The sequence below is a fragment of the Dipodomys merriami genome, unplaced genomic scaffold (assembly GCF_024711535.1).
Source record: "Dipodomys merriami isolate MVZ:Mamm:240054 unplaced genomic scaffold, mDipMer1.0.p SCAF_5, whole genome shotgun sequence".
In the NCBI taxonomy this organism is placed as follows: Eukaryota; Metazoa; Chordata; class Mammalia; order Rodentia; family Heteromyidae; genus Dipodomys; species Dipodomys merriami.
This window is the reverse complement of record NW_027206068.1, coordinates 25,753,013-25,769,253: the sequence shown is the minus strand read 5'-3', so window position 1 is coordinate 25,769,253 and position 16,241 is coordinate 25,753,013. Positions and strand designations below refer to the sequence as shown.

The 16,241-nt window shown below is 40.8% G+C and overlaps 1 protein-coding gene across 1 annotated transcript in view; it reads left to right on the top strand.

The window, feature by feature from the left end:
- The window catches only part of Slc26a4 (solute carrier family 26 member 4), a 52,059-nt gene that overhangs the window by 1,705 nt on the left and 34,113 nt on the right, over nt 1-16,241 (top strand). Inside the window, exons 2-5 of the mRNA XM_069996233.1 lie at nt 562-701; nt 9,570-9,680; nt 12,111-12,295; nt 13,287-13,451. Coding sequence (XP_069852334.1) covers nt 562-701; nt 9,570-9,680; nt 12,111-12,295; nt 13,287-13,451 — 601 coding nt within the window. The remainder of the gene's footprint in view (nt 1-561; nt 702-9,569; nt 9,681-12,110; nt 12,296-13,286; nt 13,452-16,241) is intronic.

Genomic DNA, 16,241 nt, shown 5'->3' with positions numbered 1-16,241 from the left:
TCAAAACATGTTAAGAAATCAGAAGTCAAATAATATGCCTCCACTGTTGATACTTTTTTATAGGTTACTAAATTTAAAATTATTAAGTAGCAAGGTCCAAAATATATGTTCATCATGTTAAGGTTTTTGTAAAATTTTAGCTCCATGTCAGTCTTGCCAAAATATACAGTATGTGTATTTTTCTTTAAAGAAAAGAAGGTTCTGGTGCCAGAGTTAGAAGTCTGAAAATTAATCTCTCAGAGACTCCAACATTCACCACTCTCAGGCTGGGTCAGAAAATGAACTCTTGTGTAGGGATATTTTTTCAGAGGATTAAGAAGAAGGGAGGAGACACTTAATCCTGTGTTTCCTAGTACAGGGCATTTGAAAGAATAGATATGACTCTTGGCAAAAGTGTGGTGAGTACTTTGGAATTAGTATTTTTCATGAAATTATTATTTTTCCACTTAGCTCTAAAAATGTCAGTGGAGTTCAGTTCATAACTTTGAGACCAACTTTGTCACCAACTAGTGACAAGCACCAAAATTGGACCAGAAACCCAGTGTTTTTGCTTCTTGACAGTTGTTCAAGAAAGAAGGCCTTGGGTATTCTGAAGACTCTCCTGCCCATCCTGGACTGGCTCCCCAAATACCGAGTGAAGGAATGGCTGCTTAGTGACATCATTTCAGGAGTCAGCACTGGGCTAGTGGGGACACTGCAAGGTAAGATTTGGGTGTTGGGTTTCAAATAATTGAGAGTTACTGTCTCCAGTGGCAGTTCACTGCTGTGAGGCTATAACTATTGCTTCCTATTCTTCAAGACTTTTCTTCTTTCCTCTGGGATCCCTTAGATAGAGTCACCTCTGTTCTCTTCCATTGAGATCTTTTCCCTGGAAACATTGCTGCTTCTCTAGCTGTGTGGCTCCAACTTAGAGGTATATACTCAGTAGTAGCTTTTCAAATATAGGGACCACAATTCCCAATAAGAAATATAAATTTCTAGGACAAGCAGAAAATGTCAAAAGCCATGTACATATGATCAGATAAGATGATGTTAAGCAAAATGACCCTAAGATAGGGACACAAGTGGTTTTTTTTCTAACATATTTATAATGTACCATGTGATTTTTTTTGTTTCTTTGTATGTTCCTCCCCTACGGTATAACCCCTGTTTTCACTGTATTTGATGTCAGTGCCCTGAATCTTGTATACACACTTCCCTAGCTTGGGGAGGGGAAGGGAAAAAACAAAATGCTTAAATAGGGATACAGGTTGACCCATTGGAACAATGAGGTAAACAAGATACTATGTTGAAAAAAGAACTTTACAATTTAGGCAGGGAGGGGGGAGGGAGTAGGGGAGGAAGGAAGGGGCTGAGTACAGTTGTAGAGGTGGAGGGAAGGGAGGGTAGGGGAAAAACAAAGGAGGAGGTAACAATGCTTGATAGGAAATGTACTCATTGCCTTGCTCAAGTAACTGTAACCCCTCTGTACAGTATTTTTAGAATAAGAAACATATTTTTTTTAAAGCCAGAGATGGAGCTGTGGCTCAAGTGATAATACCACCAGCCTTGCAAGAGAAAAAACTCAGAGATAGTGCCCAAGCTCTGAGTTCAAGCCCCAGGACAGGCACAAAAGTGGGAAGGAGGGAGGGAAAGAAAAAAGGAGGGAGATGTTACTGTTTTCCAAGAAGTCTTTTTATTTTTTGGGTCTGGTCGTGGGGCCTGAACTCTGGGCCTGGGCGCTGTCCCTCAGCTCTTCAGGCTCAAGGCTAGCGCTCTACCACTTGAGCCCCAGCGCCACTTCCGGCTTTTTTCTTTTTGCTTATGTGGTGCTGAGGAATCGAACCCAGGGCCTCATGCATGCAAGGCAAGTGATCTACCACTGAGCCACCTTCCCAGCCCCTCCAAGAAGTCTTATAAAATAAAATTTCCTGTTCCCTAAAAAAAGAAATATGAATTATAGCTATACAGACAGAGCTAATGTTTCTATGAAAAAATACCCTCACCACAAGTTGTGCATTCTGATATTTTCTATTCTGTTCTATTGTATTTTGTTTATTTATTTATTTATTTGGCAGTACTGGGGTTCAAACTCAGGGCTTTGCGCTTGCTAGGCAAACAGTGCTACAGCTCAAATCACATCTCTGCCTCTACCGTGCTTACTTTTAGAATTATCTTTTAAGGTCATTGAATTATATTACATTCCACACATGGATCTTGACCTGCAGTGTAAAAACAATGAAGAAAGTACCTTCGCTCAGACTATACATGATCTTTTTTGTTTCTTTCCTCCCCCCATACAATACTTTATTCATCTTTTTATTTTAAGCTTCTGGGTATATGTCTTGACATAGGTGCTTTAGAAATTGAACTTATTTCATAATATTCCATGAGCATCTTAGAAATCATCTATGTGGATGGTAGGTAGCAGTTTGGGCCTTCTGCTCCTCTCCCCCTTCCTCACCTCCTTGTTTCTGTGCCTTTACTGCCCTTTCCAAAGCTGCAAAATTGTGAAAACAATTCTAAGAAGTACCTAATGTGGTAGGCACTGGGTATGCTGACAAGAATAAGAGGCACCATCTGCTTTCCAAGAGCTCATGAGATGCGGAAATGCAGTGTGCTTAGAGTTATGGTAGGGTAGCATTCCCTGTGACGTGAGTGCTAATGCATTAGATGTGTGCTACCCGGTCTTAGGGGTTGGGGATAATTTCCTGCAAGTTGAGTTGTCAAAGTGGAGTTTCCTTAAAGGTTAAGTCTGGGTTTTCCAGGTAATAAGAGGTGATGTAGAGTGTGGCTGGATGTAGAATAGTGGTCTGTACATTGACTATTTCAGAAGTTAGTAACAAATGTTGAATGATATTGTGGGTTAAAATCTGATTAATCAGATCAGGGCATATAGATTCCCACAGAGAAGGAAGATGCTCTTGGGCCCTAATGTGAAGCCTCAACTGGTTTCAGTACTTCTGAATGCTTGAAGGAGTGGGAGAAAGAGCAGGATGGGGTCAGCTTCCCCACAGCTCCAAGAGCAAGGCTATGGCAGCAGCCTGGGTCCTTGAGGAATAAAAGCCATATCTGACTCATACTCATATAGCAAGCGCCAACCACAGATATTACCACTCAGTTCATAATTCCATGAATACTTACTTAAAAGAGGACTGAACTGTACTACTGATAATGAATCATCCTTATATATGAAAAATGGTACTTCAAGCTCCAAGTCTCCCCACTTTTCAAGACAATTATATGTAAAGATTAATTGTGTTTAGTATGTGTCAGCCATTAGACTTTGGTCAGATATCTCATTTAATCCAAACATCAACCACGCAAGGTAGATGCTACCAACCAATATCTCCTATATAATAGAGGAGAAAGTTAATAAACCTTATCCAAGGTCATAGAGCTAGTGATAAAGCTAGAATTTGAACCTAGTGTCTAAATCCTACAACTTGTATACTATGCCTAGTTCTTTACAGGTAGTTATGTTTTTCTAGGAACATTCACTCCATACAGTTCTCATTGTAAGGTGAATTTCCAGAAGGTTAATCTGACTCATACTTACATTTTTTTAAAATCATTTGTTTTATTATTTGTTTATGTACTAAATCTATAAGACACTGTTTAGCCAGGACAGTTAATAATTTATTCACAGGCCAGGCAATGACCTCGTGGAACCCCATTTCCAGTGGCAGAGATGGGAATTTGTTAAACTACTTATTTAATTATATACTTATTCAAATAGAAAAAGAATTCCCGATTGCAGTATTCTCTGTGGTGGTGACCTATGCTGTCATAGGCCTTAACTTGGGAAGGGAGGTCTATTTTAGATACAATGGTTGGGAATGCTTTAGTGAAGAGGTGAGATTTAGACAGAGCCCAGAGGATGTAAGAGTGAGACAATCATGCGATGAGCAGAAAGAAGAGCACGGGGAAAGGTGCAAAGACCCTGAAGATGAGCACTGCCGAGTACTCTGCAGGGAGGGGCAGAAAGAATTGGGTGTAGATGAAGTGCAGGTGGGAGCTGGCTACAATGAAATAGTAGATAAAGTTAGGCAAGATCAGGTTGAGGGTAAGGCAGGGAAAGTACTCACTGGAGGGGAGCAGGAGACTCTTTAAACATTTTACTCTTGGCATCTCACCTGCCTTACCCTAAACTCAGCCCTGAGGACAAGTGTCTCAGCTTGAAGCAGACAGGCAGGACATCAAGAGATCTCCAAAGCTGGGCTCCATTGGCTCAAACCTGTAATTCTAGCTACTCAGGGAGCTGAGACCTGAGGATCACGGTTCAAAGCTAGCCCAGACAGGAAAGTCCATGAGACTTTCTCTCCAGTAAATTACTCAGAAATAACAGGAAATGGCACTGTGGCTCAAGTGGTAGAGCACTAGCACAAATAGGCCCAGGAACAGAGCCCAGGCCCTGAGTTCAAGCCCCAGGAACTGCAGAGAGAGAAAAAAAAGATCTCCAAGGTCTGAAATATATTTTGCAGCAAGAATCCCCTATATGCACTGACTGGTACAAATGAATTCTGCAGATTAAGGTGTCGGCTTCTATGGCTGGGGAAATGACCATGTAATGGATTAAAACGGCAGAGACGGCTACAGAGCAGGTTTGGGATGGAAAATTCAAGATTTCCTTTTAGGCATATTATATTTGAAATACATGCAACACATCTAATTGGCTGTGCCAAACTAAAGTTAGAGCTACTACAACTGTGAAGGTCAGAAAGACAGTCTGGCCACACATAAAAATCAGGAAAACGCCACTTTAGAGATGATCATTTAAGAGTGGAAGCCAGGCACACATCTGTAATCCTAGTGAATAGGGAGGCTGAGGCAAGTAGAACTGTGAGTTCTGGGCCAGCCTAAGCTGCACAGAAAGACATGCCTGAAGAATTTAAGGGCTACTGGAGCACAGGTAGCTCATTCCTGTTACCTTAGCTACTCAGGAGATTAAGATCTGATGATTGCAATTTGAAGCTAATCCAGGCAGGAAAATTCATAAGACTCATCTCCAATTAACTAGCAAAAGCCAAAGGTGAAGCTGTGGCTCAAGTGGTAGAGCACCACCCATGAGTGAAAAAATTAATAGATAGTACCCAGGCCCTGGAGTTTAAGTCCCACACTGGTGCAATAAAGAAAAAACAACCGGATTCGGTGGTGAAACGCCCACCTAGCAAGCACAAGGACTTGGATTTGATCTCCAGCGAATAAATAAATAGAAGTAAGAGCGTAAAAATGCCTGTGATCACCTAGGAAGAAAGGGCAGATGAGGGAAAGAAAAGTCTTGGCATACTCAGAAGTCAAGAAGATGAGAATGGACAACAAAGAGCCTCAGAAATTTGGATTCAGGAAATTGGAGAAAAAATATGAGAAACGTATGATCAAAGGAATGAGGACTGGAAGCCAAGATAAGAGAAAAAGAAAGAAAATTGAAAAGAAAGAAGGAAGGAAAGAAAGAAAGAAGGGAGGGGAGGGAGGAAAGGAGGGAGAGAGGGAGAGAGGGAAAGAAGAAAGGAGGGAGAGAGGGAGGGGAGAGGGAGGGAGAGAAAGGGAGGGGAAAGGGAAGGAGGAGAGAGAAAAGAAAGGAAAGAGAACAAAAGAGAGAGAGAGAGAGAGAGAGAGAGAGAGAGAGAGAGAGAGAGAGAGAGAGAGAGAGGAGCCAATAGGTAGGGAATGGTGAAGAGTGCTTTTAAGAAGTTTTGCCCTGAGTTGAAGAGAAGTAAAGGGTAAAGGCAGAGTGAAGAAGAACTAGACTGTCTTTTTTTTCTTTTTCCATTTCCTGGAATTCATTTTGATGTATTTTTTCCCTTTTAACACAGGAGCTACTAGAATATATTTGAGAACTGGTAGGGATAATCTAGTAGAAGGAAGATATCTGTGATCTAAGAGGTAGCGGAGAAACTACTAGAAGCCAACTCATGAAAAGGAGTGCATGGGTTTGGGACTGAAAGGGGAGGAATTATTCATTACAGACAAGGAGGTTACCTCCATTTTTCAGAGGAAGACTGCGCCAAAAATCATGCAGATGCAGAGGGACTTGGAATTTTGATGAAAAGCACCCAGGGAGCATCTCTTCTGAATTCCATATTTTCAATCAAGTGTAAGATATGCCTGTTAATTTGGAGTCCGGTGGGAAGCGGGGAGGGCAGTTGGAGGATAGTTGAAGAAGAAAGGCACATTCCTAAGGAGATGTTTCTTGGGTCACCAGGCAGCACTGTGTGTGCCTCACGGGTGCAGGTGACCACACGAAACAGCTTGGTCCCAAGTGCAATGCCTCCAGTCCCATTCGTCTCACAGCTTCCTGGCTGTCATAGAAAAAGTAGATGTTTGGGTTCAACAGGACTGGATTGCTGGATAGAAAGGAGAGGGTGCGTGACATTTCATAGAGGGTGCGTGACATTTCATAGAGCGTGCAGGATGAGCAGGAGGGTGTCACGTGGGAGAGAGGGGATTCGATTAGAAGTCCTAGGAGTATATAGAAGTGTGGGAGCAGGGATTCCACAGTGGGGTAGTGGGTAACCTAGAGGCCTCAGAGAAAGGGAGAGGGAGGGTAAGGATGTGACCAGTTGTCCTGCTGGTGGTGGGGAGCTGTGGAACCCAGCCATTGGCTGGGAGCCCAGCAGTGGTGGGAAATTCATCAGAGATGATAGGCTCATGTTCCTCAGAAACCAGGAGGTTGCTCAGGATAATGAGCTCTTTTTTTAACTTTATTATTATTATAATTATAAAAATATCCTCTTAAGCAGCAAAAGATCTATGCAACCCTTGTATTGCTTATCTGTACTCAATGCTATGGGCAGTCTGCCTCCTGCTTTGCATCTTGAGCTGTTATTTATTTGCTTCTCTGCTAAGCAGTGCCAGCAAGTCTAACATGAAGGTGTCTGTAGACTCAGTTTGGGCTAAGGCCCATCTTCTTGTGGCCTACTGGATGCAAAGTCTTGTGTTTTAGAAGTCTCTCAGCACTTGTGTTATCAGGATATGTCGCCATTGTATTGATCAGCGGTGCAACACAGATATTCCATATTTAAGCCAGGGCTTTAGGTTTCTTTACAAGCTATATAGTTTCAAAATTGCTGTACCAATAAAGATAATGACATAATACATTTGATACCAGTTGTCCCCAAATGCTCTGAAAAAACTGAAAAAGTCCTCATTTTCCAGGCATATGAGGAACTGCAGGAGGAACAGGATAAAAACAAAAAACAAAACAAAACAAAACAACAGCAAAACAACAAAGCAACAAAGCTGTAGAGCCCAGTCAGGGAACTGGAAGTGTGAGCAGGACTTGGGAAATGACCATAGAAAACCCTTGTGCTTCCATTCCTGCTCCTTCTCTTTTTTTTTCCTTTCTGAACCACTCTTCCACTCCATGTTCCTCAGGCTATTGATTATAACAATTTCTTGATGTAACTTTCATATTAAAACAATTGCCTCAGTAAAAATCTGGTATGTAAATTGTATAGGGGCAGAGACTTTAACAGTCCCTGGCAGAGCGTAGGTAGATACTTAATCAAAAGTTGCTAAAGCCAGGCAATGGTGGGCTCATGCTTATAATCCTAGCTACAGGAGTCTGAGGTCTGAGGATCGTGGTTCAAAACCAGCCACAGCAGGAAAGTCTGTGAGACTCTTATCTCCAATAAACTACTCAGAAAACCAGAAGTGGAGCTGTGGGCTCAAGTGGCAGAGCGCTAGCCTTGAGCTGAAGAGCTGAGGGACAGTGCTCAGGCCCAGAGTTCAAGTCCCAACTGACCAAAAAAAGAAAAAAGAAAAAAAAGCCAGCCAGGTAGAAAAATATGTCAGATTCTTATCTCCAATTAACCACCCAAAAGCCAGAAGTGGAGCTGTGGCTCAAGTGGTAAAGCACTAGCCTTGAGAAAAAAAAAGAAAGAAAGAAAGAAGGAAGGAAGGAAGAAAGGAAGGAAGGAAGGAAGGAAAGAGAGAGAGAGACAGAAAGAAAGAAAGAAAGAAAAAAAGAAAGAAAGAAAGAAAATAAGAGAAATCCTTAGGAATAGTACCCAGACTCTAGCCCCAGGACTGGCCCAAAAAAGAAAAAAGAAAAAATGTTGCTGAGGGACTGACTACTCATTGGAGAAAAGTGAAAAATACATATAAGGAACATGAAGATAACATGTTCTGTACAAACAAAATGCCTCCTTTTGATCCTGTCATATAGTTAACTCTCATAGCTTAGTAAATATCCAACTAGACACATAAATGTGTGTCTATATAAAGGTTATACAATGTCTGGGAACAAAAAGCACCAAGTTAAGGTGGAGAAGAAGACAGGTTATGGTTGAGTAAAAAGATTCAGAGTTTTAACTGTACTGGCAATAAGTGATTTCTTGAAGAAATAAGGCAATTTGGTTTCCTTTTAGTGCTTGTACATGACCTTGTACATGCTCGGCTGCTCTGTACTGCTGAGTTACTTCCCTGACTGTAATTATTTCTTTCTGACACTGGATTGTGATACATGGGTATTTACTATATTAATTGTGCTTTTTTCTGTATCTGAATTATTATTTATTATATTAAAAACCTGAAAAAGATTTTTAAAAATCTGAGATTAGATAATTATTTGAAAAAATATTTCTAGATTTAAATAGTGTACAACATACATGTTTATTTTTTAATAAAAGTGTGTGTATGCATACTTATTAATTTTCAATCTTTGTTTTTCTCACTTAAAATTACTTTGCATTTCTCTATGTCAGTAATATACCTCTATACATCATATCAGTTGCATTTCAGAGAATTATACCCTTTAAAAAATAAATGGGACAGCACAGAATTACAATGTAATTCTCTACTTAGGGACATTTATTCTGTAAGTGATTTTGAGTGCCTGTGGGTCAGGGGCATTTGGATTGTTATCACTTTTTCATATTTGTTACAAAAGGAATCCTTTACTATGAATTAGGATCAAAGGGTTAGATTTTTCTCTCAGTAAGAGTGAAGTATGGGGAAATGGCATTGAATAATGTGTGTGGAGCACGTAAGTATTTAAGCAAGCAAGAGTCTTTATCTTCTTCCAACCTCTGTTATGAAGGTGAATGTTAATTTCTCTATAGCCTGACATTCATGGGTCCAAGGCTGCTGGCACAGCCTGCTGGCAGAGGTATCTCCTTTACCAGGGTAGCCTGATGCTTAGCCTAATGTGCTTGGACTACTGCTAAACACAATCGCCATATTTCCCCCACTTGCTTTGTATTTAACTCCTGTAAAATACAATTTCCCACGGATAAAGGAGAAAGAACAGCTGAGCTCAAACAAACTGTTCATGTGCAAAGTGAAATCCTTTGGGCTAAATTAACTTGTTTCTACTCAACAACTGACTTGATTGTTCTCCCCAACAATCTGATTGGTTGCTGACTGAATTTACTGACCAATGGAGCCAGTTGGTTTGAGGAGATGACCCATATGGAAGCAATAACTAGCCCAGCTGGTAAAATCATATTCTACCCCCAGCAAACCTATAGACTACATGCAAAATAAGAACACGGGATGTTGTGTACATAAGCTGAAAGGCCTTTCTTAGTGTAGGATAAATATTACTACAATGTTTGTGAATTTACTGTGGTGGTTGTATTTTTTAGGAATGGCGTATGCTCTACTAGCTGCAGTTCCTGTTGGATACGGTCTCTATTCTGCTTTTTTTCCTATCCTGACTTACTTTATCTTTGGAACATCAAGGCACATCTCCGTTGGTAATTATAAGCATGCTTTCAATTATATTTGCTCATATTTAAAATGTTTCATATTTAGCCTGGGGCCGGTGGCTCACACCTGTAATCCTAGCTACTCAAGAAACTGAGATTTGGGGGTTGTGGTTCAAAGTCAGTGATGGCAGAAAAGTTCATGAGACTCTTATCTTCAATTAACAGTCCCCCACCCCCAGAGAAAACTGGAAGTGGAGCTGTGGCTCAAGTGGAAGAGCACTAGCCTTGAATAAAAAACTCACAACCAGCACCCAGGCCCCTGAGTTCAAGCCCCAGAACTGCTCTTGCCCCCAAGTTTTACAGTTAAATGTGCATGAGACTGCTGTATCTTTGTTGATGTTTTCCAGGAATCAGCCTTTTGTGCTTTGTCTACTTTTCCTATGCAATGTCATCACTTAGGTTTATTTATAACTTCTTGTTTTTCATGACAGTGATAAAATGAAAGACTGAAAATTAAAACCCACCTTTAGATCTTAGCATGGTTTGATTTTTAAATTTGTCTGCATGTTTAAAAGTCTTCTCATGAATGAGGGTGAATATGGTCAAAATACTTTATGTACATGTACAGAGCTGTTGAGAGTGGTTTCAGAAGGGGAAGAGAGGTTGCTGGAGGTGTGAGTCTGATCAGGGTGCACTCTATGCATACATGGACATGTGAAATGAAATTCCCTTGTACACCTAATTGATGTTCATAAGATTGTTTGTAAAAATCACTTTAAGCCTCCAAATATAACATGACAGAAAAATTTGCACAAGATCTTTGAAACCATTCATTTGGCTTGCATTTATTAACCTTGCATTTACTACATTATGTTCATCAAATACATTTTCATCATTTCATTAAAGAGTATCCTGGGCTGGGAAGGTGGCTCAGTGGTAGAGCGCTTGCCTTGCATGCATGAGGCCCTGGGTTCAATTCCTCAGTACCACATAAGCAAAAAGAAAAAAGCTGGAAGTGGCGCTGTGGCTCAGGTGGTAGAGCACTAGCCTTGAGCTGAAGGGCTGAGGGACAGCGCCCAGGCTGAGTTCAGGCCCCACGACCGGACCCCCCCCCCCCAAAAAAAAGAGTATCCTTAACTGCGGTCACTAGTATTTGGCCAAAACAATTTAGAAACCAAACTTGGGTTCATCATAGGTTTTCCTGTCATTCGTAAAATTTAGATTCACTTTTTCTACAGTGTCATAGGATATGAATATTTTTGTTCTATTTGGTGCTACTCTCATGTTTTTAATAGAGATAATTTTGCTCCTACATGCATCTACCTGATGATTGTCTAGAAACAAATGACAACCATGTACCTACCTCCTCTCCCCATGCACCCCAGTTCCCAGCCCACCTGTGCTTAGCTGTATTTCTTCCAATTAGTAGTTCACTGCTTCATCTGGAGATGGAGGTCAGGAGGAGGTTATTGACTGAAAGAACTTCTTTACCTTAGAGTATCAATCAGTATCCAACATTTCACTAGGCAAGGAACCTAGATTTGATGTTCTCCACATTTAGACATTCTAAGTTTCATATTAAGTCTTCCCAACCATAAAGCCTTTCATTATCAAAGGATAAGCTCATCATTATCATCATCATCACCATCATCATCACCATCATCATCATCAGTAAAAATATATGTAGTGATTACAGCAGTTTCTGGAATAAATCAGGACCTTTCAAAACATGCATTTGATACACATTTTTTGTCTTGTAAAGACAAAAAGAGAAACTATCCATGACCTTGAAATCAAAGTCCTGTGATATTCAGTGGTACGTAGATTCAGAGATAGAGATATTAGACACTAGATATCGTAGAAGATGAGATTATATGGAAAAATTAGAAGGAGCAAATAGAGATTCAAGTTATATGTTACCTCTGCCAGCAAACCTCTTCTGACAATTCTGATGCCCACCTCCATATACATTGGAAGATTTCCCACAGAATATGGACCCCTTCTTATGTATTCACAAAGCATTCTGAATCCTGTATTATAATCACGCATCTACTCATCTCCCAAGGCCATTTTGAATGCCTTGGGACATCTGCTTTTCAGGTTTATTTGTGAACAAAAAAATATTTTCCACTGAGCACCAGTGATTCATGCCTGTAATCCTAGCCCCTAAAAGGCTGAGAACTGAGAACCCCAGTTTGAAGACAAGTCAGGCAGGAAAGTTTGTGAGACTCTTTATCTCCACTAAGCTACCAAAAAAGTTAGATGTGGAGCTGTGGCTCAAGTGGTAGAGCCCTAACTTGAGCAAAAAGCTCAGAGACACTGCTCAGATCCTGCCAGGACCAGCACTAGAAAGTTGAATATATATATATATATTGTCAGAGCTATTTCACATTTTTCTAATCCTGCAGGCATGTTGAGAAGTCTAAATATTTGTGATGAGTAATTGATTCATTGACAGAGTCTTTTTTCTTCCCCCAGGCCCTTTCCCCGTGGTCAGTTTAATGGTGGGCTCTGTGGTTCTGAGTATGGCCCCTGATGAGCGCTTTCACGTGCAGAGCAGCAATGGAAGTATATTGAACAGTACTGTGCTGGACACTGCAGCCAGAGATGCAGAAAGAGTACTGATTGCTAGCACCCTTACTCTTCTGGTTGGGATCATACAGGTAACAGATTTATATAAAATATAGGTGCATGTAGCTAGGTGCCTGTGGCTCACGCCTGTAATCCTAGCTAGTCAGGAGATCTGATCCTGAGATCTGAGGATCACAGCTTGGGGCCAGCCTGGGCAAGAAAGTTCATAGGACTCTTACCTCCAGTTAACCCCGCCCCACCCGCCAAAAAAATGTCTTTAAGTGGAGCTGTGGCTTAAGTGGTAGAGCACCAGCCCTTGGCCTTGAGCACAAAAGGTCAGGGACAGCACTCAGGCCCAGAGTTCTAGCCACAGGACAGGCACTAGGTAGATAGGTAGGTAGGTAGATAGATGGATAGATAGATAGATAGATAGATAGATAGATAGATAGATAGATAGATAGAGATATACACACTTACATTTATACACACATATCTATATCTATCTATCTATCTATATATGTGTGTGACTATTATTTGAAATCATTTAAAAACGTGCACTTAGAGGTTCATCTGAATGCAAAACAAAGTAATTTCCTGGAGCCTGAAGTTATTTTCTAAACTATATTGTTTAAGGTAAGATGATAAAAATAGACTTCAGGATTTCACTTATTAAGGTATACTTATGGTCAGAGTCAGAGACAGGAAAAGAAGAGGAGAAGAACATGCATGTGTGAGTTGCAAATGAGAGGAGGGAGGGGTGCAAGAATCCTAAGGGAGGTAAAATATTCCACTGTAGAGTTATGGGGCCTGAAAGTCACAGAAATAACCAACATGGTTTCTGCTTATCTTAGAATGTATGCAGAACTAGTTTAAAACATATATTGGCTTAGAGTTTTAAGGTGATAGAGGGAAGAGGAGACAGAGTCCATGAAGAAATCCAGGTTTGTTTCTTCTAGGTGTTTTTGTGCCAGAGGTGGGCTACTGTTTTAACTAGTCTTAAGCTGAATTTGTTTCTATTTCAACAGTTGTGTTTTTGTCATAAGCAAACAGTTATTTTTTTTTTTCTTGTTCTTCTCATCCTAGCTGATATTTGGAGGCTTGCAGATTGGATTCATAGTGAGGTATTTGGCAGATCCTTTGGTTGGAGGATTCACAACAGCTGCTGCTTTTCAAGTGCTGGTCTCACAACTGAAAATTGTGCTCAACGTTTCAACCAAAAACTATAATGGCGTCCTCTCCATTATCTACGTGAGTGCTGCTTGTGCACAGGAAATGGGTCTCTCTACATGCAACTTGAGCCTGGGGAATTGATATTTCACTCTGCAGAGTGAAACATCAGATGTGTGGAGCTATTCTTCTCCCAAAGGTGCCCAAGAATCAGGAATAACACAAAGAAGGCAGAATTGACAAATCATTGTTCTAAGCTGTTTTGGGAAAGGTTACCACCGTAAAAACCATTTATAGGAAGAAGTAGTCTGATGAAGTAAAGGCAGCTCTGAGATGCACTGAATTTGTGTTCTGATCTCAGGTTTGCTTTTGACAAGCTAAATGATATTAAATACATCTTGAAGTTTAATCAGTGAAAGTTCACACTTAGAAGTGGATTCAAATTCAAATTCTGGATTCAAATTCTGACCCTACTTCTTATTAGTCACCATGCCTCAGTTTCCTTCATACAGAGGAGTGTAAATAGTATCAAATAAAAATAATTGAGGAGTACGTGTTCTAGAGATTGGCATATAGCATATGGTAAAAGTCATTATGTTGAAAGTCAAGCATGGTGGGGTGTGCCCCCTTCTACATTTGTGAGGCTAACGCAGGAAGATGAGTTGGAGCCAGCCTGGGCTACAGAGTGAGACTTCGCCTAAATTGCAATAACAGCAAGAAGAAACTTATTATTTTCAAATTCTTATTTCAAGTCTGCTTTTCCTTTTCTTTAAAATGAAATGATTGGAGACATGTCTCTGGAGCCCTTTCTAATTATGAGAGACCATAAAATGCAGAAGGTAAATGTCCCAGTGATTATAAATGAAAAGGAACATTAGATACAGAGATGATTCAACATGTAAAAGATGCAAAAGAAGGCTATAGATTACTCTAATTAGATTTGAAGACATTCTTGGATCTAAATATATGTTCTATATAAAGCCTGTGGCTGAGACTTGGAGAAGGGTGATAATAAGTAACATGATGTCACTCCAGCTTGGAGAAATAAAGCTGTGCAAAAATAATGTGCCAACATTTTCCTACCAGAGACCATACCTACTAGACAACACTAGCCGAGGCTGTTTTTAATTCGACATGAGTTTGGCCATTCTTGCTATTTTTCCCTGACAAATTATCACTTCTTTTTGAGGCCTTTAGATTTCCTTATTTTAACAAGCTCTGCCATTTATCTACTGTCTGATATACCTTGCTTTCACAGTCTCCATCAGCCATTCATTTTTTAACTCATTTCCTTCATTTCACCTGTTTAGTAAATATTGACTGAACACTCAGTAAATGCACCAGTTCTGTTCATTCCTAGACAAGCCTACTGACTTGAGACCCATGAGCCTACCTTGGTGAGTGTGCTTGCCTTCTTGTATCAACATTGCTAGGCCTACACCAACTCAACTCACAGGAGGTTAAGGCTAATACTTGACCTTTGCAGAACAGGGCAAAAATAGCTTTTATTGTTGTGAGTGGTAGTATTTGAATCCCGGACCTTATAATTGGTAGATTGGTACTCTACCACTTAAGCCAGTCTCCCAGCCCTTTAACTTCTTAATTATTTTTCAGATAGGATCTCATTTCTTTTTCTTTCTTTTTATTTTGAAGGGGGAGGACATGTTACCAGTCTCAGACAGTAGTTCTCCTACCTGGCATTACAGTGTGTATCACCACACCCAGTATATTTGTTTGTTGAAGTAATGGGTCTTGATCTTGGATCCTAATGGTTGCTAGGGAGGCACTCATTGTTGTTGTTGTTATTATTATTAGTAGTAGTAGTAGTATGTCGGTAGTGGGGCTTGAACTCTGAGCCTGGGGGCTGTCCTTGAGCTCTTCAGTTCAAAGCGAGCACTCTAACACTTGAGCCACAGCAGCACTTCTGGTTTTCTAGTTGTTAATTTGGAGTCTCACAGACTCTTCCTGCCTGGGCTGGCTTTGAAGCATGATCCTCAGATTTCAGCCTCCTGAGCTAGGATTACAGGCATGAGCCACCAGTGCCCGGCTTCTTATTATTTTTAAAAGTAGGGTCTTCCTTTATTCTGGGGTGCATGCCTAGCTGCAGTCTACAAATGATAAACTTCCTGTTAGCTAGGGTAACAGACAGACATCATCCAGCTCAGCAATTTGTTGAGAAGGAGTCTCAAGAACTTTATTCTGCCTGGGCCATCCTTGAACTATGATCCTAACAATCTTAGCCTCACAAGTAGCTAGGGTTACATATGAGAGCCACTGGTACCCACCCACACTTGGCATATTGTTTGAGGTAGGGGATTTGCTAAAATTTTTCCCAGGCTGCCTTTCAGTTTCACCTCCTGGGTAGCTGGGGATTATGGTGTAAGCCCTCACATGCAACATGAATGTAGTTATTTTTTTCTTTTTGCTGGTCCTGGGGCTTGAACTCAGGGCCTGGACTCTGTCCCTGAGCCTCTCTGTGCTCAAGGCTAGAGCTCTACCACTTGAGCCACAGTGCCACTTCCAGCTATTTGGGTGGTTTATTGGAGAGAAGAGTTCACAGACTTTACTGCGTGGGCTGGCTTTGAACTGTGATCCTCAGATCTCAGCCTCCTGAGTAGCTAGGATTACAGGCCTGAGCCACTGGCACCCAGCTGAGTGTTATTTTTTTAACTCTCAAGTTAGCATGTGCCATAGAAAATTTGAATTTGTTGTATGTATGTATGTATGTATGTATGTATGTATTTTTGTGCTAAACGTGGGACTTCAACTCAGGGCCTGGGCACTGTCTCTGAGCTCTTGTGATCAAGCCTAGCACTCTACCACTTGAGCCACAGCTCCACTTCTGGCTTTTTGAGTGGTTAATTGGAGATA